Raw genomic sequence first — 25,435 nt, forward strand, 5'->3', positions numbered from 1 at the left:
ACAGCGCGGGGAAGCGCGACAAGGCGACCACACAAAAAAACTATCGGCATCCATATTCAGAAACGGTAGCTGAGCCGCCACGAAGTTGGGCCATCGAGGGTTTTTATGTTGCTGTGAATATAAATTTCCTCAAGATGTGGTGGGCTGCAGCAGAGCGGTAAATGGACGACATCGAAGGGACCCAGGTGCAGCTCCCGAAGCCCTCCAGAGACCTCTCAGGCAGCGAAGAGATTGCGAAACGCAGTACCGGAGGACATCAAATTCCGAATGGGGCAGTGACAAGTTGCCGTCAGTGCCAAAAGAGAAAAGAATTGCCACCTCTGAGCTGTGCTCATCAAAATGTGACGGTAGATGAGCAGCGAGCAGGATACGCTACCTCTTTTTACAAGATCGAGGCAGATGTGCACTATGCACCCGCAGAGCACCACCCACAGCGGGATATAGAGCAGTTATTCGTCTGGCGTGGTGTTGTGCGCTGTCTTCAAAGTGATGACTGTCCTTTCGTCACTCATTTCCAGCTGTGGCGTAACGTTGTTGAAAGTGCCGGTCCTACGCATCTCTGCGTAAACAAGTCGCCTGTGGTGGGAGGCCATGAAGGCAAGAGGGCAGTCTTTGCCACAGAAGTTTGTAATATGCACGAGCAGGCCATCAGTCGGCGGAGGGACAAGCTGCAATCTGCACCGGCGCCAATGCACCATCTGAGTATTGGATGTTTCGCCTGTTAGGCTGCGTTGAAGGCTATGCGGACGCTGCCGAAGGGATGCTGCCCGACGCGGAAGGTGAGTGGCGTCTCCACGGCTGCATTCTGTGCAGCCTCAGTAAATATCATTTAAGAACTGCCCGCAGCTACTCCTGCTCAAAGCGCAAAGGGGAACAGCAAAGGAAGGGAGCTAGGGGCTTCTGTGGTGCTCAGACAAAAAATGCTACAGTAACGTAGAGTGACACTGTGGTCGGAGAGTGGGAGCAGGGAACGACGCAAAACACTAACAGGCTGATACGCAGGCTTAAATGATGTCATTGAGCCCGCGGCAGTGTCTCACCCGTCAGCACCACACTTCTCTAAGCGTCCCAAGCGATGCATGTCTGATACCGCACCGGCACAGCAGTCAGAATTCCTTGTTGCAGATGGGGTAAAACGGACCGTCGCTACTTTTTTGATGCGTAGCGGCTGCGTTGTTTATCGCCTCCCTGTCGCTTTTCCTTCTCTATGATTTGCAGATGCGAGTGCAAGGTTGTCTGAGCTGGTGGAAAACAAATGCGAGGCAACTTGTAAAACGGAGGGGGGGTGAGGCACCGCAGAACTCGCTTTGTTGGAGCCCCGTTTCCGAGCGCAGCGGGAAACAACCAATAACCGCGTTGCGCATGGGATTCAGATTGTACTCTTCGTAACGCAATGTCCCTCACGGACTCCATCTTGGTGTAAAGATTCTCGACTGGATAACTCCGTCTTGCTTTAGCGCGTCCGGGACGCTGGGAGACTCGGCTTCTTTTCTTTTTCACATGTGTTTGGTTGCTGTTCTGCAATATGGCCAGTCAGTCTGATGCCGTCTTGGCGAGCCAGGAAATTCAAATGGGGGCAAGCGACGCACAAGCTCTTCGCCTTTTCACCTTTGGACCACAGAATTTTCTGTTGCGAGAGAGGTACGCGGAAGGGAATGTGAATCAGTCATTCAATTGTCGGGACTCCGTGTAAGCGGGAAGTATTGTGTGCTTTTCTTTTTGTTTTACTACTGGCAGCCTCTGCGGACATTTCTCTCGCGCCGGTGCATCATGATCCATGTAGCCTGAAATGAGGAAAACACACACGCACACACACACAAAAGGGTGACATGCCGACTGTACATTTGACGCACCTTGTGAACAAGAGACGATCCGAGTTTCGTCGTCGTGGCTGTCTCAACAACTTGCGGCTAATGGGCGTGTGGATACGTTGCGCTCTCCTGCCCGTTGCCGCTCCTCACCTCTGTCTCCTTTTTTGATTCAACTCCCACCTGGTTCTCCATCGATCAATGAGCGACGCGATGTTCTTTTCCTCTTCGCGTGGGCAGTTTTCAACTTCAGAAGTCATTCAACTGTTTTGCAACCAACAAACCCAACGTAAACTGTAAACACCACACCATGCAGTACGCTACCGAGCCCTCCTCCATCCGCGTTTATTACCGCGGAAACAAGTACGATGTTCCTCTGGAGTTTGCAACCCGTATGCATCCAGGCGGCAGCAGCATTCTGATGCGCTATAAGGACTGCGACATCACGAAGGACTTTGAGAAAATGAACCACTCCGTCGATGCGGCAGTAATGCTGAATGAGTGGCTGGTTGACGGCAATCATTTCCCTGAAGTCTACAAGCCCGCTTCACGCTGCCAGTCTGGAGAGGATGACGGGAATCAGCAGAAAAAAGAGTCCGATAAGACGAAGCGCTGGAACCGCTTGGCCATTGCCTTCGGAATTGCCTCAATCCTGACTGCGGTGGGAATGCGCAAGCACTGAAGGAAGAGTGAAATCTGTGAACGGCGGGCGCTGTTTTTTTGCTAGTGGGGTGCCCCTCCTTCCCGGGCCCTTTCGCCGGTGGGGTGTGGGGCAAAGACTGTGCTCTGGTGGGGGGCGGGGGTGGGGGCTCTTACCGTCCGCGCGTGCATGTGCTGCTTTGCGCTGACAGATGGGCTTGCGAAGGGGGGTTTCGAGAGTAGGCCATATTTTCGTTGCAGAATGGGGTCTTGGAAAAAAAACCTCCGTCAGTTATTTCCGCCTGGTGAAAAGCGCCGCGCGTTGGGGGGGGGCGGGTGGCTTCGTGGAAAATATGGGGGGCGTGGCGGCGCGGCCTATCCTGGCATAGCGGCCCACCCCAGGCCTACCCGCCCCCAGGCAGCGCCCCCCCCTCACCCAACGACGCACGCAAAGCAGAAAACACCGAGGAAGACGGGGGACGGAGAAGGGGGTGGCGGGTTGTGTTTCGGGTGTGGTTCGATGTTGGCCATGTGCGCTGCTGCGGCGGTGCCGGTTAGGCGTTCCGCGGGTGCGTGGGCGGTTGGTGGCCAGCATGCGGTCGTGCAAGAGGTGGCTCTCCAGTCGCGCGACCTATATGAGGAAGCCGTTTTTTTTTGTTGTTCGCCCTGTTTGAGGGGTGCGTGGCGCCGGGGAAGGGGGGCCACGAACTCGTAGTTCTAAGTGCGTGGGCATGTGAGTGGGATTTCGTCAGTCACGCGGCGGCATTCGGCCAGTCGCAAGTCTGCGCGTCAACGGGTCACTAAAAGCGCCAGCTTGCGCACATGCGGCGGGCAAGTCCCGTTGGGCCGGTGGCATCAAAAAGTCCTCGTTCACGCCCACGTGGTCCATGGGGCTCTCGCACCCAACGGCCAGACCGCGTTTGCGCGTTGGCTTGCGGACGTAGTGATCATAGAACGAAGTCGGCCCGTTGGAGAGGCGGTCCACGCACGCCTGCGTCTCGCTGTCGTACTGCGCTTCGTTGATGGGCTGCATGAGGTAGTCGCTGTCCAGCGTTGCGCAAACGCGGTTATACGCGAGGAAGTTCGATGCCGTTGGTGGGCTATGCAAGTCGATGGTGACGCCGACCTCCTTGCAGTCGACGACGACCTTCGCGGGCGCAGCAGGGGGTTCTGTGCTGCTCATGACCTCGTCTTTGCACGCCGGCGAGATCACAAAACACAGAAAAATAAGGAGATGGTAATAGGGAGAGCGGAGGTGCCAGGCGCCCGTTGACCCCGACCCCCTGGTGCTAGCAACGCAGAGAGAACCAAAACGTGCTGGTCGCGGCACTGCATCGCACAAACGAATGGAGAAGCAGGAAAGAAAGAAGGGTGGTGCTTGGAGGGAGAGACAAACAGAGTGAGAAAGGCGGGAGGTATCGAGAGCGCACGTCTGCAGGCGAGCCGAGCTGCGCAGAGGGGCGTCGGTGCGCAGACACTCGCGTGGGGCAAGCCAGTGAGCCGGAGGGGAATACCGAGCAAAGCACGCGAAGCCGTGCAGGCGCTTTGAGGCAGGCGGAAGAGAAGGCGCGCCGCTGCCTCACATCGTTTCTCACGGTGCAAGTCAGAAGGGGCGTGACGACACTCTCCGCCGGGTCGGTCCTTCACTGCCGACGTTGCAGTTGTGCTCTTGTGTTTGAAGATGAGAAACAAGAAATGACATGGAAATCCGTTATCTGTTCAGTAGACCCGAGGACGTCTGTGTGGTGAAGTATGCGAGCGCGTGCGAGCCGCCAGAAATGAGGGGGCGGCGTACAGGCTTAGCGGCGGCGGCGGCGGATCATGTTCTTCTTCTTCTTGGCCTGGAAGATGATACCGTCGTGGACTTTCTCGAACCACTTCATCGCCTCCTCCTTGGTGACGTGGTGGGAGTGGCCGACGCGGCTGCACTTGCGCTTGCGGTGCGCCACTCGCTCGCCACGGCGACCGAGGACGACGTAGAAGTCCATGCCGTAGATACCGGTGGAGGGGTCGTACTTGATGCCGAGGTCGATGTGCTCGTCGATGCCGAAGCCGAAGGAGCCCGTGTCGGAGAAGTTGTAGCTCTTCAGCTCAAACTCCCGCACCTTGAGGCCCTTCTCCAGCAGCTCCTCGGCCTTCTTGCCGCGGACGGTGCAGTGCACGGCGATCTTCTCGTTACGACGGATGCCGAACGTGCGCACGGTCAGGCGAGCGCGGGAGAGCACCGGGGTCTGCTCGCACAGCTGCTCGAGCACCTTCGAGGCACGCGTCAGGCGATCGCCGCTCTCACCAACGCAAATGTTGATGCAGAGCTTCTTCACGACGATCTCCCGCATGGGGTTCGCAGCCTTGCTCTCGGCGACCATTTTCGCAGTCTTCGGTCTGATGAACTGTCCCGACGAAGCGCGAACGGATGTCGGAGAGGGAGAAGAAAAAGGTGAGAGAGGGAGGGGGAGGGAAGGTAGGAGAGACAAATGGACACCATCATGAACGCAATGAAAAACACGCCTGATGCATTGTCTGCCAGCACGAGCGGCTGATGGGATGGAATCCGTCTTCTTCATTGTGCATCGCCTTCCTTCCGCCCTTTTTGGTTTACACCCGAGCAGAGGAGCGTGAGGGGTGCGCGCGCGACAATGCGCACCCCGTGGATCGACACTAGCGTCTCTTTTTCCTCTTTCTTGTTACCAAAATGCACGTGCTCGACCTCCATCCACACGTGCTAGCGAGCGGGTGCCACGGTGAACTCCACCACCGACACAATGGGCGAGAAGGTCACCTTCTTCTGTCGTTTCTGGACCGCTGCCCGCTCTGGGCGGCACGGGACTGCACACCAGAAATGTCCCGGGCACTGCTTCGACGCGTACGCGGAGAAACGCGGTGAACTGCGCTGTTGTCGTCGCGTGCGACGTCGATGTCGGTGGCCGCGAGAAACCGACGCCGATGGCGGAGCCGCCGCCGCCGCTGCCTCTAGCAACTTTCCCCATAGCACCGCAACAGGCGACTCGTGAGACATTGGGAGGCGCTGGCACAGTGCGTGCGCCGACACGCGAGCGCATCGAGCGGGAAGGAAAAGAGAGAGAGAAAGCAATGAAGAGGGCAGCGGAGGAAACCAAAGAAGGGGAGAGACGAGTACGATAGACAAGAGCTGTGTACGGAAGCGTGCGCGTGTGGGTGCGTCAGCCGCACAACGAAGCCTCTCGTTCACTGAGCAAGCAGTGAGAAAATTCCTTAAGTGGTGTTGGCGCGTGCGATGGCGAGACCACGGTGTGCAGTGAGGCGGAGAAGCGGCGTGCCTTTGCCCCTCTTATCGTTTTCTCTTGTCTAGCCCTGGTTGATGTGCTTACGCATGAAAGAGGGCCCAAAGGCAACACGGAGTGGGTGGCTAGGCTCAACGGTGGCCAACAAAGGCAGGATCTGTGAAGAGAAGCGGGAGAACGGAAAACACAACGCGCTTGCGCTCGCGCTGTACACACGCCGCAGCAGCCACCCCCCTCCCTCTCTTGCCGCGTGTCTCCGCGCTGCAGCTACGCCGCATCGGGCGGAACAAATCGGAAGCGGGATGCCCAGTACAGCTTGCTGGCGTACAATGCCGGGTCTTCGGTGGGGTCAATGTAGGGGTAGGTGAACTCGGTGCCTCCCATCACGTCCCTCGTCGCACGCACCACGACGCAAAAGGCGCCGGCCTTCACGAGGTTGTCCATTATGTTCAGGCGACTATGGCGCCGCAGCAAGGGTCCCAGACGGTTCGTCGATTCCATGTACACCGTCACGTTGGGCGCGGTGATGCCGTGGTTGATGAGATCCACAACCGGCACCAAGGATGGCCCGCCAAAGACTTCCTCGCTGTCGGGAACATCAACACAGCGGCTGGCGCACGCTCGGTGGGCTCGCACAAGGTCAGCCATGGGCACGCGGATATGCCAGCGGCTCAGGTCCTCGTGCATCTGCGCGACCACCAAGCTGTTCAAGGCGTCGATTTTCGTCATGTGCGCCGTCAGCTCCGGCCCCAAGGCAACCGTGAGGGAGGCACCGTCCTCTTCGTCGAGTCGCATCTGGCGCAGGTACTCCTCGAGCGGGCTGCGCGGCTGCATGGCGAGGGCCGTGAACACCGTCGTTAGCGCCGCCTCCTTCGAGTACGACACCCTCACACCATTTTCCTCCACTGTATAGGTGCGTAGGGCAGCAGCGAGCTGCTGACCCCATGGTGATGCAAGGGCCATGATAGGTGAGATACACGCCAGGTACGGCACCAACGCCAGCACCTCGCCGTCTCTGACGGTGTCCGCCGCTTTACACACCAGCCCGTGGCAACCCTTCGCCGCCACGTACTGATACGCCACACATGGCGCCAGCATGATGTTGAGGCGAGCACTCGCCTGCTTCCACATTCGCTTCCCGTCAGCAGAACAGGCGGCTGCGTGCGCAAGATAATTGGAAAGGGAATGGGAGAATGGGAGAGTCACAAGAACGTCGCGAAAGGAGTGCCCACTCCACCCTCCCTTCCTCAGCAACACCCAGGATGACGAGACCAACCTCGACGACAAGGAGAGCAGTGGGAAGCGGACGCGTGCGAGTTGCCCCTACTGCAGAGGCGCACTCCAACGGCAGCGGAGGACAAATGCACGTAGCACCTCCGTCCAACAGCGTGTGGGCCTTCAGGAAAAAAATGCGCCATGGTGCCGCTGGTGCGAAGCTTCCAAGCTGGGCGATAGCACGCCGCTATCAGACGGTTCGCTTTTGCCTTCATTTGCTATGTGCGCGCAAGGCAACTGCGTTACACGGCAAAAGGAGGGAGGAGTGGTGGTGAGGGGGGCGAACATATGAGTGAACCGACTCAAGTGCCGACTCTGAGCGACGCCGCACTACAGGACGTGGAGACACAACCACACGGTGATTCTCAGCAAGAATGAACACCGGAAAAGACAAAAAGTAAAACACCCACGACCACGCTTGTCTTCGAAGAGCGTGGCGCCCGTATTTTCGATCCAGTGCACGCTCTCATAGTGAAGGTTGTTGCTCGCTGTCTTTAGCGGAGAACGCAGAGCGCAGTTTGTCAGAGCGTTCTCGCTGGCGTTGCTCGACCGTTTCAAACTTCTTCAAGAGCGCCTCCTTCGCCATGCTGGGGCTGGCCAAGGCATACTCGGTCGCTCTGCGGTCGCGGGCATCGCCACGATCGCCACCGTCGATTCCACTCAGCCGGTAGCGCTGCGCCATCTCGCGCTCTTTCTCACGGTGCATTCGCTCCAGCTCCCGCTCCTGCTGCATGTGTGCATTGGAGAGCTGCTGAAGTCGCTCTATGAAGTTCTCGGACAGCTTCTCCCGGTCTGCGGCTGCTTGGTCTGCCATGCGCTTCAGCGCGGCGTCGTGAGCCGCCCGCAGTTCTGTCTCTCTGGCTTGTAGCCGTCTCTGCACATCCACCTCTTGTTGCGCCTGGGCGGCGCGCAGGGCTGCTTCTCGCTCACGCAGCTCGCGCTCGCGGCGAGCGATGTCGTCGAGCAGTGTCTCCTCGCGTGCACGGAAGCGCTGCTCCATCATGTCCGCCTCCTCGCGCTGTTGCACTCGCATCAACTCCTTGTCACGCTCAAGCTGCTCCTTCCGCTCTCGCAGTTCCGTGTCCATCGCAGCCCTACGCTGGTGACCTAGCCTGACCAGCTCGTCGTACTCGTAGCGCATCCTCGTCGCCGTTTCCTCCCAGCTCGCTTTGAGCTGCTCCTCACGCTTCGCGACAGTCTCCAGCATGTCAGCTTGAAGAGACTCCACGCGATTGGCGAACTCGTCTCGCGCCTCCGCGGCGCGCTGGTCGTAGGCGGCGATGAGGTCGTTTCGGTAGGACTCGAAGTTGCTGTATTGCTGCATGAGGGCCTCGTTCTTCTCCCGCTCGCACGCGGCCACCGTCTGCCGCATCGAGCGTACCACTTCGTCAGCAAACCGCAGCGACGCCTGCAATTCGTTCGTGTGAACCTCGTGCATCTTGCAAGCCTGCTGGAGTCTGTTGCGTTCCTCGACACACTGCGCCTGAGCGAGCCTAATCTCCGATAGTTGCACGCGCGTAGTCTGAAGCTCGCTCTCCAAGACAACAAGGCGTTCTACTTGGTGTGCAACCACCTCCTTCATGCTGGCTTCGGTTTGCCGCAGCTGCGCACACTCGCGCGTCAGGCTGTCGAGCCGTTGCTGTTGCAGCACCGAAAGCACACGCTGACTCTCCTGGTAGGCGGCAATTTCTTTCTGATGTGCGGCAACTTCGGCGTGCTGGCGTGCGGTGGCCTCGCTCATGCTGCGAAACGCTGCCTCACTCGTCTGTGCGAGGCGCTGAAACGTGCTCCAACGCTCCTCCATGCTAGGCGCTGTCGCTGTTGGGCTGTCGCCCTCTTCTCGCAAGGCGGCCGTGGAGGTGAGCACCGGCGGTCCCATCCACCTGGGGAACCCAAACGGTTGCGAGACAACGCGCCCGCTTTCATCGTTGGGGTTACCCACCGAGGCATCGCGCTCCCGCTGCGGCAAGTTTGCGGCGATTGCATCCGCTGTTGGCGTGGGTGAGGCTGAGCATGCGCTTTGCTGTGTGTCCACCGGCTTCCACGGCACCGTCGTGGGCCGCCACACTGGCGCTTCAGGCGCTGCCTGTGACGTGTCTGGTTGGGGTACGGGATGCCCTGCCGGTGTCGAGAGCATTTGCTGGGAGGGAATGCCCGTGTGTGGATGTCGAGAGAGAGCACTGTGTACCTGCGCCTGTGCCGGCGACGGGACTTCCGCCAAGCACACACCCACAGAAGTGAAAGCATGTTGATCGACGAGGAAAAGGCGTTGGAGAACGTACGTTTCGGGCCGCCGTGAAATACACCACCGCACACGTACAACAAGAGAGAGAGTGAGGTTTGCGCGGGGCGAGAGGAAAAACGAGGCACGCAGCTGACACCGCCGCCGAGAAACACGCTGACGCCACATCACCGCTACCACAGCGCTTGACGTACACGATTGGTAAGTCGCATGCGCGACTGCATGTGGTAGGGAAAAGGGGACGTTCCTTTCTCCTTTGCCGTGCATATGTCGAGGATTGCTCTGCTGTACATCTCCAGCAAGAGTTACTGGCGTCACGGTGTCCCGTGGCCAGACGAGGTCGTGGCCTCCCTACACTACGCCTACAACACCGCGGAGAGGCAACACACAATACGCGACGAAGTGGCGAGCAAAACAAAAAATGGGCAAACAAAAATGAGAAGGAGGCGCGAAGATGCTCGAAGGAAAAGGCAGTGACGAGCAGACAACATCGCCACCGCAGACACAGTGGGGAGACATGAGGGAAGAAAAGCGCCACGAGAGTGGGGGCTATAGGGGTAAGGAGAGAAGCTAAGTACGGCAAACGACAGGGAAGAGAGGAATGGAAAGAAAACATCGCACACCATGCATACCACAACAACTAGAGCGCCACAGGCTCGACCTAGTCCCCGCACTTCACCATTACCCCACCTCAACATCAAGCGCACACTGCCACCACGACCACCACCTTCTTCATTGCCGGCACATGAGAGAAGAAGAGAAAGAAAGCACCAGGGCGCTTAGTCGATCATCTACACGCGTTCACCAATCGTTAAGGTTAGGCAAGCACGCCGGCACACCGACAACCGACACATTAAAATAAAAAAAACACTATGGCGAAACAATACCGTACATACTTGAGTTCCGTGGAAGCCCCTCTTGCATTCTCGCATTCCTTGACGTGTGCGCGCTTCGCCGCTCCGCACCCGTCCCTGCCGTCCTCATCATCGCTCTGAAGAGCGTGCACGCGGAGTGTCCTACGCGGTAGCGCGGGCGACGGTGAAGGTGCCCTGAGTGTTGCTTGTCTCCAGCTTCTTTACCGCCTCTTCCGCGCGCTTGTGCGTTGTGAAGGCAATGAGAAACGATTGCGCACCGTCTTTGCCAACCTCTGGTGGGGCAATAACAAATCGACCGGCCAAGTCGCTCAATATCGACGCCAGCATGACTTCGGTCAGGTGGTGGCCAGTCACGACGAGGCACAGCTTCTCTTTGAGGGACGGCTTTGCACGTTGCATCAGGAACTGCAGCGGGTCCATCTGCGCGTCTCGCACAGCGTCACTGAGTAGCACAGGCGGTGCGGCTGTGGCGCCCGTTTTGGTCAGCAGACATGAGCGGTTTGGCTCGTCGTCAATGCCTTCAGAATGCACGTGGAAGTACTTAGCGAGTGCGTGCACAAGTGCACGCGCCGCGGAGTTGGTCGGCGGAAGCGAGACAACCGACTCTTTTCCTTCGACGAAGTTCATCAGCTGGCGCTCCGCCCGCTGCACCGCGCATGCGTCCTGCTGCGCGGCGTCCCACAGCATGAGGGAATACAGAAATTTCTCGTTCTTTGTCTTGCTGAGCGACGTGAGCACGTCGAGGCGGCGAGTGAAGAGGCAGTCGTTGTCGCATGGGACAACCACCGCAAACTTGTTTGGCCCCTCCGCCTTCCGCTTGCCAACCTTGGAGCACGGAAGACTGCGCGTCACGCGACCGCAGTTGCACGTGCACCGCAGGTACACGGAGCACGGCGGGCATGGCGTGGTGCCGTGACACGGCTTGGCGCAGCGGTGCCCGCACTCCTCGTGCTGCCGATCGCACTGCTGATGGCACGGATTCGCCTCCTCGACGCACGGTCCACGGTGACACACGCGGTCGCAGAAGTGCCCGCAGGGCATCTCCATCCCGCACTCCTCCTCGCACGCCAGATCCGTAGCACCACAGGGCAGCATCACCAACGTGTTGTGCCTCGGACACCGGCGTTTGACGAGTGCCCCGCAAGGGGGACACGGCCCAAAGTGGCAGTTGTGGCCCACCTGGTGCCCGCACAGACGTGGGATGCGGCAGGCTCGCTTGCACACAGGCGGTTGTGTGCCACACTGCTGCGGTGGCCGAAGCACCTCCGCGCCGCAGTAGCACGTGAGCGCTTCAGTGACGACGTGCACGCACGACGGACACTGCATAGAGGCATGGCAGAGGTCCTCACACGCGTGCCCGCACGGAAGCGGACGGCCACACACCTGAAAGCACATATGCGAATTTGTTTGAGTCTTGTTGCGGTCTTGGCAGCAGATCACCTTGCACTTGTGTCGCCCGCACGACAGCTTCGTGCCGCACTCATACGTGCAGGTGAAGTTCTGCGCCTCTGCACATGACAGCCGCTTGCGCACCTTTCGGCAACGACACGACACGTCCACGCGCACCTCGCACGGTGGGCAGGTGCCTGCGTGGCACTTCAGCTGGCACCGGTGCTGGCCACAGGAGAGTGGCTTGTTGCATACGCGGCCGCACTGCGGAATGGGGTCATTACATGCGTACCGCACGGTTTGCAGCTCTGCAGCACCACAGGGGCAGGTGTGAACGCTGGCGGGGTCCGTCGGGCACGGTGGGCACTCGCCGCTGTGACACATTAGCGTGCACGTGTGCTTACCGCATCGCAGGGACTTACCGCACACGCTTCCACACGAAAACGATGCCTCCTTTGTGCAGGGATGCCGCTTCGTGGTTTGGCCGCAGTAGCAGATGAGCGTCGTCGACTCTGAGCAAGGCGGACACGGCCCGGTGTGGCAGGACAGCAGGCACGCATGTGTCCCACACGCCAGAGAACGCCTACACGGATTGTCGCACGTCGTCTCCGGGTCGGGCTGCCCGCACGGATAGGTGTAGGTCGTTGCCCCGCATGGACACCGCTGGGGCCCCACCAGCAGCTGGCATCGCGGACAAGGGCCAGGGTGGCACTGTGCAGGGCACCTGTGCGTGCAAAACGGCCTCACAAGTCCGCAGAGGCGCCCGCATGAGTGGGGCGTCACGAGGGGGTCGTACTTTGGCTTCGACACCTTCCCACAGAAGCACAGATCTGTCAGCGGCTTCGGCTGCATGTGGCGGCACTGCGGACACGAGAAGACGACCGTGTCGCGGTCCACCTGCGCCCATCGCCGAATGCAGGCGAAGTGGTAGATTTGAAAGCACTCTTTACATGACCAAACGGGCTGCTGCAGCTTCACCCGCTCCAAGCAACTGGGGCACTCGTACACTTCCCGCCGAAGCTCATCCGCGACGCGAACGCTGCGCTCATTCTCGACGTTGGCATCCGCCATGGTAGAAAACAACAAAAAAACAGCGGTCGAGGAGCGGAAAAGTGAAGCGCAGAGGGAGGGAGAAGAACAAAACTCAGCAACCACCGCTGCTACTGGCGCACGCCAAGCGCTCCACAGCCTTGAAAGAATGAGAAAACAATACAATCAACCAACGCGTTCCCTGACGCGCGTGTTTGCCCTCCTTTCGCTCTCTCTGTCGTGAAGAGCAGAGCACAGGCGGGAGGGCACCCGCGTTTGGCAAACGTCGCTGCTCTGACCCCCGTCAAGCTCGAAACACGTCGATCGAGTGGAGGGTAGGAGTGCAATGTGGTGCAGCCGAGCAGCTGTGTGCGTGCACGTGTGTTTCAGTTACGGTGAATGCGAAGGAAGTGATGCTGTGTGCTCACTCCGCGGAAGAAAAGAAAACAAGAGGGAGGCCAGGGTGAAGAGGTGCGGCATGCGAAACAAAAGTCTCGCAAAGACAGATGGTGAGCGGGCAGAGCTCGTGGGTACAAAGAGTCACACGTGTGCGTCCACATAGCCAAAGCTGTCCGTGACGTTGACAGGCGCTTCGTGTTAACCAGAGCTCTACCTCATACGGGAACCAGGTGCAGGGGTGCGGGAGAGAGAGGAGGCAGAACGGAGAAAGGGGCGGGACGTTTGCCTGTGTATGCGTGGTGGTGGTGCGCGTGTATTAGGCCCTCTGGAAAGACAGAGGAGAGAAGGAGGAGGAGGGGGGCTCACACACACAGCAGCTCCGGCGGTGCACACGATAGACGTGGGATGTATGCCGTCCCCACCCGACGCCATACTGGAAGCTAAGAGCAGGAGGAAAAGAAAACAACTACAGCACCAGTCTTCAAGACGGAGTAGTACGGATGCGTCGCCCACCGCGTCGGGTGCGCGCACGCTGATTTCGGATGCTGCCTCATTCGCCGCCTTCCTCATCTTCCTTGTCAAGCCGCCGTTGCAGCGCGCTCATCATACGACGTCTTCCTTCGGTGGTTACAGCGGTGTCGACGCTAAGGGCCTCTGTCGGCCGCGCTGTGGATTCTCCTGTTGGCTGCGGGAGATGGGAGGCCACCGCTTTGAAAGCCGTGGCGAAGCTGCTGTCGCCGGCACCCGGTACAAAGGAGTCGATGCGCTGCTGCGAGGACAGAAATGGTGTGCGAAAGAGGTGCTGTAACCGAGCCGCTTTCTTGCGTCCCAGCCCTGCGATGTCCTCCCATTCAGACGCTTCACTCATCAGCGCATCGGCTATGCTGGTCTTTCGATTGGCGATGCGCACCACGTCGTTGCGCGTGACCACCTGAGGCGTCTGTGTGAGGGCATCGACGAGCACCGGCAGTGGCGCGTCCCCCACATGTGGACGCGCCGCTTCTGTGAACTCTAGGGACGTCACCGCGGACGCCGCGAGACTTGCCAGGTATTGCACTGCATCATCGAGCGACCACACAAGGATGAGTCCGCACTGCTGCGCCACTCCGCACTCAAGATTCAGCCACGAGAGTTTTTCAAGAGAGACCTCGACACCACTATCCATCCGAACCATGAGAATCACTGGCTGCATCCCACATCGCTGGCGTGCCTCCTGCAAGCGGAGCACCAACGATGCTTGATCGCGCTGGATTTCCGTGCTCTGCACGTCGCAGTATAGCACCGACGACGCCCCGCTGGTGAAGTCGCAGTGATGCAGCTCCTCGTTCACCTCCACACGCACACCGCGGCGCTGCCGCAGTGCCTGAGCCACCTCGTGGTGCACCCACCGTGAGCCCACAGAAATCACGTGCGTGTTCATGAGCCTGCGCTGCGGCACTGGGCGCAGAGAGTCGCGGGGGCAACGTGGCCGAGCATGCAAGAGAAAACAAAAAAGGGCGAAGAGCGGGCAGAGGACGCAGTCGTGCACGTACCACGCATGCAAAGCACGCGCGGCAGCTGACCCGGTGTTTTCGGTCGCCCCTGTCGGGGTGCACGTCAGCGAACAATGGTCCTACGAAAAGAGTACGTGATAGGTGTCACACATGCCAAGATCAGACGCGGAAATGAATGGGGGACGTGAAGAGTGAGGCGATAGCGACGGTGTTGGACGAAAGAGAAGAGCAAAGCGTGCATGCACGCGTGTATGTGTGCGTGTGTGTGGCTGCGTTGGCCAGGCGTGAGGAGGCAAGCTCAGTACACATGGCAGCAGTGGCACATATTCGAGGCAAGGGGTGCCGGAAAAGAGGCACCGCTTTTGCTTGCATCGCCTTCCTCGATATCCTTTCATAGCGGCAGTCTCTTCGCCAAATGCGGTCAACATGCCCCTGACCCCCTCGCTCCCTGGAACTTGTGCTGCAGTGAAATGGCACTGAGGGCGTGCGTGTGTTTCTTCTGCTTTTTTGGTGGTGTGTCCACCCCTTGCACGCCCAATATGTGTGTGTGTGCGTGCGAGCGACGGGAGCTGCATACGCAGTCATGCAGAACTCTCCGAACAGTGGAAAGGCATGACTGCGGTACGCGCGAAGGTCCAGACACTGCACAGCAGACCCCGTCTAAGTGAGTCAGCTGGATGACTAGAACGAGCTCATCAAGGTGCGTGTTGCCAATCTCCGAAGCGGACGCACACGAAGTAGAGACACAATTTTTCTTCTCAACGTCTCCATCTTGCCTTAGAACATGCGTCGAACACCACGGCGCTGGGCTGCACACAGACCCCATCGCGTGGTGTCAAGCAGCCATAAATACACCCATTACACCAAATGTGCCGAATCGGTCACCTGAGCACAGCCCCTGCGCCTCAAACGCCACACACCACTGCTGTACAGGTCGCCTCAGAGCCGCTCCCCACGTTGTGCATCTTCAGGAGCGGCTCAGGCACCCTACCAGTCGGGAGTGAGGGTCGCGTGAGATACCTTCGAGTTTGCTGTCGAGAGCCTCTCGAACGCAACCCCATCCTGATCTGGACTGCCGACATCAGTAGTAGTACGTTACACTGACGTCCCCACAGCGTAGACACCTGACCCTGGTACCACCAGAAGTGCCGCGACAGTTCGCAGGGATAAGAGGGCTGCTTCGCATCTCACAACAGAGAGTGAGGTGCTTGGCGCTGATGCCACGCACAGAGGTGTGTCCCCTACACCGTCATCAGGGAGGTAGCGGCACGGCAAGAGACGAGAATTGGTGAAGGTGGCAACTGAGGTCCGATACAATACAAAGGCTCACGAGTGATGTGCGTGGGGTGACGCACACCACGAGGCACCAGTACGTCCACCCCTCACGCCCTCCAGGGCAAAGAGAGCAAGGGAGGCAGCGGGGGTGGGATGCGAGCCGTATAGAGTCCCAGAGGTGCAACAGCATTTAAACCAATCCGCCGCGTAACCAGGCACACGCGCACTCAAAAAAAAACACCCAAGCATACATGTCGAATGCCACAGGGGCAAAAGTAGAAAAGGGGCCGAGTAGTTAGACATTAAAGGGTTATCGTATCTTCACCACACTTTTGCGCTCTGTAGTCCCTTGTGCACCCCCACAGGCGCGCATGAAAGGGCGTTCGATGCCAAGAGGGGGGAGGGATGGAGGCGAATGGCACGGGCGCAAACGCGCCGTGGCTGAATCACACAAGAAAGACGAAAAATAGCGCGCACCCACAGAGATACCAAAGACGAGCAAATCAAGTAAGCAGACAAGTCGTACCCAGCGGGTATGGGAGGAGGAGGAGTGGGGGGAGGATGGATAAAGGGAGGCATTCATTGGAGAGGAACGAGGCGAGACAGACAGACCACTGGCCGCCGAATAGCATACAAGCTTTTACATACACACACCCAGATAGAGAAACGCAGGCGCGCCACCGAGTATGCGCTCTGCCCTTTGCCTCTTCTCTCTCTGTGCAGCACCACCCGTTCACCATCACCATCACTCCCACAGCTCCCCGCACGGTCGACCAACATGTTGACACCGACTACTGCGCCGCGCAGCCGGGCTGCGGGCCCTCGTTCTCCTCCTCCGCCTCCTCGTCCTTCTTGATCTCCTCCTCTAGCACGGACAAGTCCTCTCGGGTGACGTAGCAAACCTCGCTGGCCTCATCATCCGCAGCCACGTCGACACTTTTTGGCGGCGGCAGCGCTTCGCGGAGCAGCTGCAGTTGCTCTGTCTCGATGCGATCAGGGTACTTGACGCTGAACTCAATGATGAGGTTACCAAACTTGTTGGCCTGCTTGTGCACCGGCATACCCTCACCGATGACGCACTTGACATCGTCAGGCTTCGTTATAGTCCCACGCGCTTGCCTCACCACCAGCTCGCGACCGTCAAGGTGGGTGAACTTGAACTGAAAGCCGCAGAGAGCCTCCGCAAGGGAGAGGTGGTGCCGCATGTGCAGGTTACAGTCGTCGCGGGTGAAGACGTCGTGCTTCACCTGCTGCAGCACCACGACAAGGTCGCCGGGGCGCTCCACCCCCAGCTCTTCGTCGGCCATCCGCGGAAAGGTGATTCGCTGACGGTGCGCCATACCCTTCTCCACGACCACCTGCACCGCGGCGTCCACCTCTACTGTCTTGTTGCCCGAGCAGCGACCGCAGCGGCTGCGCGGGTCGATGTGCTCGCCGGAGCCCTGGCACGCGTCGCAAACCACCTGCATCTGCTGCACTATCATACCCATCTGTCGCACCATCACACGCGAGCCGCTGCCACGGCACACAGGGCACATGTTGCCGCCCCGTGGCAGGCTTTTTCTTTTGGAGCCGGTACCTTTGCAATCGGGGCACAGCACGGTACGCTTGCGTTCTACCTGCACCATCTTGCCATTATAAAGGTCTTCGAGGGTGACAGGGAGGGCGTACGTCGCATCGCGACCGCGTCGACTGCGCTGTGCTCGCCCGCCGCGACCGCCGCCGAAGCCGCCATTGAGCATGGCGTTCAGCATATCATCCATGCCTCCTCCGAACATTGTGCTGCTAAATTCTGGGAAAGACACACAGGGGGTTGGGGGTTGGGTAAAGAAAATAACAACGACAAAAGAAAGCAAATAGGATCACTTCACGTGAGCAGGCACACACACACACACGCACACACGCAGAGGTACATACACACACACACCTGCGCATTCGATTGGGCAGGGAGGGGAGGCGTCAACGAGCGAATGGAAAAGAAAAAGAAAGGCAGAAAGGGAGGAGGGGTGTGAGGCCACAGGAAAAACGGCAGTCGTGCACGACAACATCATCGCATAAGAGAGAGGCAGGTGGAGGAGTAGACAGGAGATGAAGGTGGCGCGGGACAAAGGGAGGGCAGCGGCGGGATACTATTACTGTGTATCCACACATGCCGGAGGCAGTACAGCCCGCCTCATCCACCCGGATAGTGACGGTGTGATTGGCGTTGATGGCTCGGTTAGAAAGAGTGAGAGTAACACCCAGAGAGACCCAGTCGCACGCTCAGCCGTCACTCTGCATTTACCAGTCATTGCAGTTTCTAGTGATTACTAACTTGTAATGTTCGTGTTGCTTCTGTGACAAAACGTGCATCCTCTCTAGCAGCCTTCTCGCCCCCTCGACGGATTGCGCGATGAGCAGTGAAGGAGAGGTAACGGAGAGACCGCACCGGTCAAACGACAGCGCTGCTGAAGAGCGAGAAAACCCCTCTGCCGCTTCAGTCAGAACGTCTGCGTTGTTTTCCCTCTGCCGTCCCGCAACTGCTGTGCTTCGCCTTCGTCTTTTCAAAGACAAATAGCCGATAGAGTCCCACCGCGGCTTGCTCGCTGGGCGAGAGCGGGCAGTCTACAACGTCGCCGTCGTTGTTGCGTTTGCGGCGCTGGTCCAGCGTCATTGCTTTGCCAGCGTCTGTGGCCTTGTGCTGGTCATAGTAGTGAATGAAGTTGTCTTCAAGCACGAGTTTGAGCTGGTGCTCCGCGCAGAGTGCTACGAAGGCGTCCCACGGCACCACGTACTCCGTCATCTCCTGCACGCTGCGTTCTACCGTTGCGGCGTACGGTACCCCAAACGACAGAGCGGCAGGCTCGAAATTTGCGGATTGCAGCTGCGCAAACGCCTCAGCGCCGAAGCGCACACCGTACACGTCGTTGCCGAATTCAGCGCCGTGCTCCTTGGCGCGGTAAAGGAGCTCTACATCGCTCACGGTGGTGCCGACAAAGCGGCCGTGCGGCACCAACGTGTCCGCGATGGCCTTGACAAAGTACCGCATGCTCTCCTTCGACCGACACCCGTAGTGCATCGAGAACTGGCACGAGGTGAGCTGGAACGGCCCCCGCTTCAACAAGTCCTCGCGCAGTCCGGAGGCCGCGTCGAAGGCGTCGTGAACGGCGAAGAACGCAGGGAACCCCTTCTGCTTTCCGTTGGCCACCTTCACGCTCTGTCCTTCGGATGTGCTGTAGCGGGCGGCCGCCTCCGCAACGCACTCAACCGAGGCGTCCGTCATGAAGAGAAAGGCGGGGCGGATGTGCTGCCACTTGAGCAGGTCGCCACCGCGACCGCAGCAGAGATCCAAGACGTGTAGCTTTGCCGGGGGCTTGAGCGCGCGCCGGATGGCCGCTGCCATTGTAGTGAGCAGCACAGATTTCACCCAGTTGTTGAAGCGGCGAAGGTCACTGCGCTCTTCATTGGCCAGCTCCTTCGCGACGGTGCCGTAGTGCCTGCTCGTCTGCTGAGTTGCCTCGGATCTGGGCGGTCGACTCACCACCAGCGGCGCGTCCCTCTTCCGCTCCAATAGAGCCGCCACCTCCGGCGCCGTGCGGTGTCGCAGTAGCCAGTCAAGGTGTTCGATGACGTTGTCGAAGATAGCCTCCTTGTTGTTCCCTCGGGGGTCAGCGTGGATGATCTCCCAGTAGCCACTGTCGCCGTCGTAGAAGGCGTCGACAACGTAGTCCGACCACGCATAGCACCCGCCAGCGTTCGCGAGTTGAATGTAAAGTGCCTCCTCGAGGCTCGGCACGGGTGTGTCGGCGCGCATGCCGGGGTGATGGCCGAGCCCGATGCAGTCGCGTATCTTGCGAAGAGGAAAGGGCAGCGGATACATGACCGACTTGTTTGTGTTGTTTGTGTAAGCGATGAGGTAAAGCTCTGCGTTTCCGCGACTCTCGCGAATGGCGCGCAGCGCTAACTTGGCCGTCACGCACTTGTCGGCCTCGACCGCGTCCAAGGCGCTCGAGACGGTCTCGAACGCGGCTGCGGTGCCGACGCGTGCGCGGGCAGCGGACTCCAGGGCGTCGGCTTGCCCCTTCGCTTTCTCCGCGTCCACCTGCAGTAGCTCGAGCAGGTGGGGAAGGGAAATGCTCTCCACGAGACTCTCGTACACCGAGATGGCGGTGATGATGGAATTGGCACCGAGTTTGTCGGATCTTAGGCGCTGGATGTACCACCGCTGCGTTGCCTGATCGTAGGCGCACTCGGCGACGACGGCCGCGTCCACCGGCATTTCGAAGGCGTGCGGGTTCAGGATATGCATTGGCTTGCGCAGGCGCCAGTGTCCCGCCACGTCTTCGCGATGACCGTAGTTCTTCTTGACAAAAAATAGAGACACGGTGTACATGTCCGGCTGTTTGTCGGATGCCTGGAGAAGCCAGTCGATGGACAGAAGGTGCTGCCACTTCCACTTTAGCTGCACGCTGCTGGAGCCCACAGCCACAGGGAACTCGTCTGGGGTGAAGATGAGACCATCGTTTTCCGTCGGGCCGTGAGGACCGTCGTAGAGGAAGCATTGCAACTCGGTGCTGTAGCGAAGCTTTGCCAGACAGGCACCAATTTCAGCCAGGGCCCACATGTCCTTGACGTACCAGGATACGTAGCCGCATTCGTCGGTGGTGACGGGCAGCGCGCATGCGTGCATCACCGCCTTGAGTGCGTCATATCGCTCCACCATGGAGCGCTTTGCCAAGTTCACCGAGGCATTGTCGGCTGCCCCCGCGTAAGCGAAGAGGTCGAATACCCCAAGTACCAAGCGAGGCACTGCAGGCGAGGCAGTCGAAGACCGGCGCACCGACATGAGCTCTGCATCCAGCACAAAGGTGTGGTACTGGAGAGTGGTGTGATCATCCATGAAGAGGTAAGCAGCGTCAAGCGAGCGGTCCACTGCGTAGGCGAAATGACGTCCACGCCGGTGGCGGTGCAACGTCACTACTGCAGACGGCGAGTCGTCGTCTGCGGCAGTCGCCACCCTCAGCGTAAAACACTCCGACTCGCACGGCTCGAGAGTGGACAACGGCTCGAGTGTGCAGCTCCGCCCTCCAAGGGAAAGGGTCGCGCGAGCCGCGGCGTTTTCGCCCTGACCGGCATACCGGCGCAGCACACGGCGTGCCCGCTCCAGCGCCAAGACGCTTGTGAGATGAGAGAGATTCACCGATGCCGAGACAGGGTCGGCATCACTGTCCGCCACCCACACGGGAAAACGAGGCGCCCACATGGAAACCACCACTACGCGAATACCGTCGCTCTTTTCCGTGACTGTGTACGCCTGCTGGCACAGGCGAGCGGTGTCTTTCTTGCAGAGAGGCGTGCACATCGGGCCGGGGAATTCGGCGTAGTTAGGATTCGGCGTCACGTTGGCGTGGCGCAGGACGCACTGCAGCATCTCCGTACACAGTGGTGACGCGTCGCTGAGCATTCCCTCCAGCGCGGCCTCCACGTCGGCCATTTGTGCGTCAGAGACGTCGGCTGCGCCATCGGCGTGGACGGCATTATACCACGCATCATTTGCGTGACAACACCATCTACGGTGCGGCTCGTCCTTGTTTGCCTCGCTTAATGCCTTGAGGTTTTGCAGTTGCATGGGAAGCTGAAAGGAGAGTGAAGTGCTGCTCTAGAAGGCGTAATCAAGAGACGAAAAAAGGGTGAGGACAAGCTGACGTCCACCAGTGGGACCGCATGCGCTTTTTCCACTTAACCCTCTCAGTAAGCGTGCACCGCTGCTGAGGTGTGCTACGGACCGGCCCTTGCCTTCCGCTCCCAATCGACGTGTAGGTGGGGAGTGCGGAGAGCGGAGAGCCAAAGTGGGAAAACGATAAAGACCTGATCGGACGATGCCAGGCGTACGCTGTGTGTGTGTGGTGCGGTGCAGTGAGTACAAAGGGGTCGGAGAGGTGGGGATCGGGGAACGAGGAGGAAGGTATGTCGTCACTGGATGGGCAACAGAGGCAAAGTGAGGGTGGGGTGGGGTGGGGTGAGAGTGAGTGACGATAGCGGTCGTGTGCAGCGTTACTTCATTTAGGAGCGCTATATTCTCCTGGATTTGTGCTTCTTTTCTCGAGAAGGTGACGTGAAGTGCTTCATCGTGGTCAAGTGCAACGTCTTTCCTCGGTTGTACGAAAACTGAATGCCACGTTGCATCTTTCCAAGCACACACAAACCTACTGGAGAGGAGGGGGGGGGGGGCGAGGAGCGAAGAGCAGCGCAAGGGCTGCAACCGTCACGGTACGTGGCGCGCGCCGCGGACACGTTCGTGTGTCTGACTTTCGTCGTTTCTTTTTTTTCTGTGCTCTTAGTTGCTGTGTTTTCAGTAAAAGGATGAGAGGGGGGGGGGGAGGTGGCGAAGAAAGAAGAAAAAATTGGGAAGACGACGAGGAGTGAGTTGCGGCCGGAGCGTCAGCGGGACTTATTTCTCTTTCCCACGTCGTCTCACCGAACGCGTAGCGCATCCCCTCCCAGCAAAGCCATCAAACACTAAAGGTAAGTGAAACAAGAACGAAAATAAGACATGGCGCATAACACACGGCCGTTAACAGACGATTGCGTGGCCTCGCACAAGCTATGCGACACACTTTTCCTCCCCCCTCCCTCACCTCGCACGATGCCGCGGAGACTACAGAGGCGTTTTTCGATTATCCTACCGTACTTGGCAGCGAGTGCGGTTCTCCACTCACGCATGCGCTTCAGCTCACGGCTGAACCGCAGCCACGCGGGTGCGCGCAAGTGAGTGGAATGGAGTGAGGGGGGGGGACAGAGTGCGGGATAGTGGCAGCAAGGAAGCGGAATAGCGGAATCGTTGTTGTGCTCCAGTGTCACCAAGCGCGTCCACGCAGGCGGCAGGAAGAGGGAGAGAGGAACGAAGGCGCGCAAGCGTTCACAGTACGCCGCCCATACGATGCCAACTCATCCCCGCTCATCGCACACACACCCGTGGGTGTACACATGAAAAAGAGAAGAACAAAAAGCAACATGCAAAAAAGAAATCGCGTAACGTCAACACCGCGCAGACGAACTCATAAGCGGAGAAGGACACAACACGCAAACGAAGGGAAGAGAACAGCAACAGCGCACACTCGCATGAACACACACACACACGCACACGAAAGAGGTGAAAGGCGGGGAATGGGGTGGGATGGGAGAGAAGTGTAGAAGCAATGCGAAGAGTAACGTCGTGGACCCAATGGACGAGTGTGAGTGGAGACATGCGGGAGACGTATTCGGCGGCGAGCGAGAGAAAGGGACGAGACCAGAATCCACACTCGGGCACGTGCATCCAGGCAGAGTCCTTTGCGCCCACCCTCACACGGTGCTAGACCAGTGATGTGGTGTAGACAGTAAAAAGAGAGGCAGCTGGGAGTAGGTGACTCGCACATACAGCACGCGGGGAGAGGCCCTATCAATACACAGGCCCGTGAGGTAAGAAGGCAGCGAAAAGCAAAATAAAAAAATCAGTGTCAACGTTCGTGCCTCACGTAGTATCACGACGCATCTAGATGTGCGCAATGCTTCGCACGGGATCACGAAAAAAAAACGGAGGAGCCGAACGACACTGAATGCCTGCCGGAGCCGCTTCTTGCTTATAGTCGTCGCTTGACGTTTTCCCGTTTCTCTGAATCCGTGTTGTGGAAAGAGAGAGAAAAGGAGATCCACCGCCACGTGCTGCACCGAGATGAGAAGCAAGCACACGACTGTATGCGAACATAAGCACCTGCGTATGCAGGGGGCGAAAGGTTGAAGATGAAAGACAGCTGAGGGAGTGCAGCAACACGATCCGCATGACGTCGAGATACAAGAGGGGCACTGAAAAGGTGCAGACCACTTCTACGGGAACCTTAAAGGCAAAAGAAAAGGAAATGGAGACCATGAAGTAACGGAAGGTTCTGTGTTGATGTCTAATGCCATTGTGAACCACTTGAGGACATGAGAAACACAAGCCGCAACGTCCACAACAATCGGAAAGGGACACACAGGGAAACAAAAAATAAAGAGAAAGATACAGAGGAGCAGGACTTGTTTTTTGTTCTTCCCCATGCGACACACACACACACACGTGCATATCAACACACGCGAGGCGCAGACATGGAAGGTAAAAGGGAGAAGCTACAAAGGAAAGAACGGAGGAGGGGAAGAGGACAGAGGTGCCCGCTTGACATCTGTGGGATTCCTCTTGTGCTCAGTGCGACGCGGTCTGAGAGCACACACACACACACACGCACACAATCCAGACACAGAGGACCCACACAACCGCATTGGTCAAAGAGCTCGGAGGGAGTTTGTAGCGTTTTTGTGTGGTTTTGTGGCTTCTTCCGCACATGCAGGGCGTGAATGTTTCGTGCGTATGTGCCAGCCTATACCGCTTCGGCATGTATCCGCATAGGCAACGCGTCACAGGCGCGCGCGCACCGGTTCCCATTCGCCACGTCGTCGCAAATGCATGTGCGTGTTTTCCTCTCGCCTATGCGAAGAGAGGGAGGGGGACGGAGGCACAAGGCGGATCAGAACAACAACACAAAGGAACGTCAGCGATGCGAAGCAATGATTAAAAAAAGTGAAAAACGAAGATTGGCAGAAGAACAAGAGTGGGGAGACTACGCGCAGAAAAGCTGTTCACTGGCTGTTTTATGCCGTTTTCAGATGATATCGTGTCGCAGACATGGAGTAAACGTGTCGTGAGAGCTCGGCACCGCTCCTTCTGCGGCCTCTCTCTTGCTGCGGATTCCTTTTCTTGCTTGTCTTTCCCGTCCAATTCTCTACGTACGTTGATGATAGAGTCATACGGAGTAGGAAAGGCGAAAAGGGGGAAAAATGCCATAGTTCTGATGGGCGGCAGTAACCGAACAGAGATGATGTGATGTGCTTGTACAGGGTTATTGTTACCCCTCACGGGACACCCAACTACACAGGAGAACACCCGTGCACATCCTCACAAAGGCGCACCATCAGTGACACTCACTTGTGCACCAACTTGGGCGCTTAATGCGCCTGCGTGTACGCGCGCGTGGGGATCATAAAGTGAAACAAGGTAAGAGAGGGGAGAGAGCGAGGGGGGAGGTTACAAGCAACACGCAGGCAACATACAAATAGTGAATCAACAGGGAATGAGACAAGGGGAGGGAAGGGGGGAGGCGCAAGGATATGATGCGACGACAGAAAAAGGAGAAAGACATTTCTTTACAAATCGTGTGTGGAGGGGGCTGGGTGGGTGGAAAAGAAAAAAGAATGCCGCCCAACGAAAGATGGAGAACGCATAGCGTTACGGATCGCCCAGTGCGAGGATCTGCATCCGTATTGTTTCCGTGTGGTGGATCTCCGCAAGGCCGCCAACGCGGGGCCTATGCATGGCGACGGAGAGAAGACTCCTCAACGCCACAGAATCGGCGACAGCGACAGCAACACAGAAACGTACACCCACGCAGCTGACAAACGGACAATGCCAAGCGCCAAGCCATCAGGCGAGGACTGACAAGCACGAGAACACACACACACACACGCAGAGACGCAAACAAAAACAGTACAAACCGCCTCCCCCCTCCTGATGGATAGAGAGAAAGAGCCAGCAGCTATTCTGCCCTTCTTGCAGCGCTAGTACTGCTCTCTTGTTACCATTTTGTTTTCTTCACCTGCGCGTTTACACTTCTCGGAATCATCACGCTTTCGCCATACCGTGCACCATTTGGGAATGTGAGAGAGAGAGTCGCTGCTCAGTGGTGCACTCCGAGGTCGCCAG

General features: G+C 58.4%; 9 protein-coding genes across 9 annotated transcripts; 1 reads left to right on the top strand and 8 right to left on the bottom strand.

Moving 5' to 3' along the window:
• Nucleotides 1–2,118: 2,118 nt before the first annotated feature.
• Nucleotides 2,119–2,490, top strand: LMXM_22_0015 (hypothetical protein; the record flags this gene model as incomplete). Its single annotated transcript, XM_003875409.1, has 1 exon — nt 2,119–2,490. The coding sequence occupies one exon, from the start codon at nt 2,119–2,121 to the stop codon at nt 2,488–2,490; it is 372 nt and encodes a 123-aa protein (XP_003875458.1).
• A 705-nt stretch (nt 2,491–3,195) lies between these two features.
• Nucleotides 3,196–3,630, bottom strand: LMXM_22_0020 (hypothetical protein, unknown function; the record flags this gene model as incomplete). Its single annotated transcript, XM_003875410.1, has 1 exon — nt 3,196–3,630. The coding sequence occupies one exon, from the start codon at nt 3,628–3,630 to the stop codon at nt 3,196–3,198; it is 435 nt and encodes a 144-aa protein (XP_003875459.1).
• Nucleotides 3,631–4,246: 616 nt separating this feature from the next.
• LMXM_22_0030 (60S ribosomal protein L11 (L5, L16)) lies at nt 4,247–4,813 on the bottom strand (the record flags this gene model as incomplete). The annotated part of the gene is made up of 1 exon (XM_003875411.1): nt 4,247–4,813. The coding sequence occupies one exon, from the start codon at nt 4,811–4,813 to the stop codon at nt 4,247–4,249; it is 567 nt and encodes a 188-aa protein (XP_003875460.1).
• A 1,161-nt stretch (nt 4,814–5,974) lies between these two features.
• Nucleotides 5,975–6,838, bottom strand: LMXM_22_0040 (conserved hypothetical protein; the record flags this gene model as incomplete). Its single annotated transcript, XM_003875412.1, has 1 exon — nt 5,975–6,838. The coding sequence occupies one exon, from the start codon at nt 6,836–6,838 to the stop codon at nt 5,975–5,977; it is 864 nt and encodes a 287-aa protein (XP_003875461.1).
• Nucleotides 6,839–7,448: 610 nt separating this feature from the next.
• LMXM_22_0050 (conserved hypothetical protein) lies at nt 7,449–8,861 on the bottom strand (the record flags this gene model as incomplete). The annotated part of the gene is made up of 1 exon (XM_003875413.1): nt 7,449–8,861. The coding sequence occupies one exon, from the start codon at nt 8,859–8,861 to the stop codon at nt 7,449–7,451; it is 1,413 nt and encodes a 470-aa protein (XP_003875462.1).
• Nucleotides 8,862–10,240: 1,379 nt separating this feature from the next.
• LMXM_22_0060 (transcription factor-like protein) lies at nt 10,241–12,559 on the bottom strand (the record flags this gene model as incomplete). The annotated part of the gene is made up of 1 exon (XM_003875414.1): nt 10,241–12,559. One exon carries the CDS (start codon nt 12,557–12,559, stop codon nt 10,241–10,243), a length of 2,319 nt encoding a protein of 772 aa, XP_003875463.1.
• Nucleotides 12,560–13,466: 907 nt separating this feature from the next.
• On the bottom strand, nt 13,467–14,336 carry LMXM_22_0070 (conserved hypothetical protein; the record flags this gene model as incomplete). Its single annotated transcript, XM_003875415.1, has 1 exon — nt 13,467–14,336. One exon carries the CDS (start codon nt 14,334–14,336, stop codon nt 13,467–13,469), a length of 870 nt encoding a protein of 289 aa, XP_003875464.1.
• Nucleotides 14,337–16,475: 2,139 nt separating this feature from the next.
• Nucleotides 16,476–17,462, bottom strand: LMXM_22_0080 (putative heat shock protein DNAJ; the record flags this gene model as incomplete). The annotated part of the gene is made up of 1 exon (XM_003875416.1): nt 16,476–17,462. The coding sequence occupies one exon, from the start codon at nt 17,460–17,462 to the stop codon at nt 16,476–16,478; it is 987 nt and encodes a 328-aa protein (XP_003875465.1).
• Nucleotides 17,463–18,160: 698 nt separating this feature from the next.
• On the bottom strand, nt 18,161–21,292 carry LMXM_22_0090 (mRNA cap methyltransferase-like protein; the record flags this gene model as incomplete). The annotated part of the gene is made up of 1 exon (XM_003875417.1): nt 18,161–21,292. One exon carries the CDS (start codon nt 21,290–21,292, stop codon nt 18,161–18,163), a length of 3,132 nt encoding a protein of 1,043 aa, XP_003875466.1.
• Nucleotides 21,293–25,435: the final 4,143 nt, after the last annotated feature.

Source organism: Leishmania mexicana, chromosome 22 (assembly GCF_000234665.1).
Source record: "Leishmania mexicana MHOM/GT/2001/U1103 complete genome, chromosome 22".
Classification (NCBI taxonomy): domain Eukaryota; phylum Euglenozoa; class Kinetoplastea; order Trypanosomatida; family Trypanosomatidae; genus Leishmania; species Leishmania mexicana.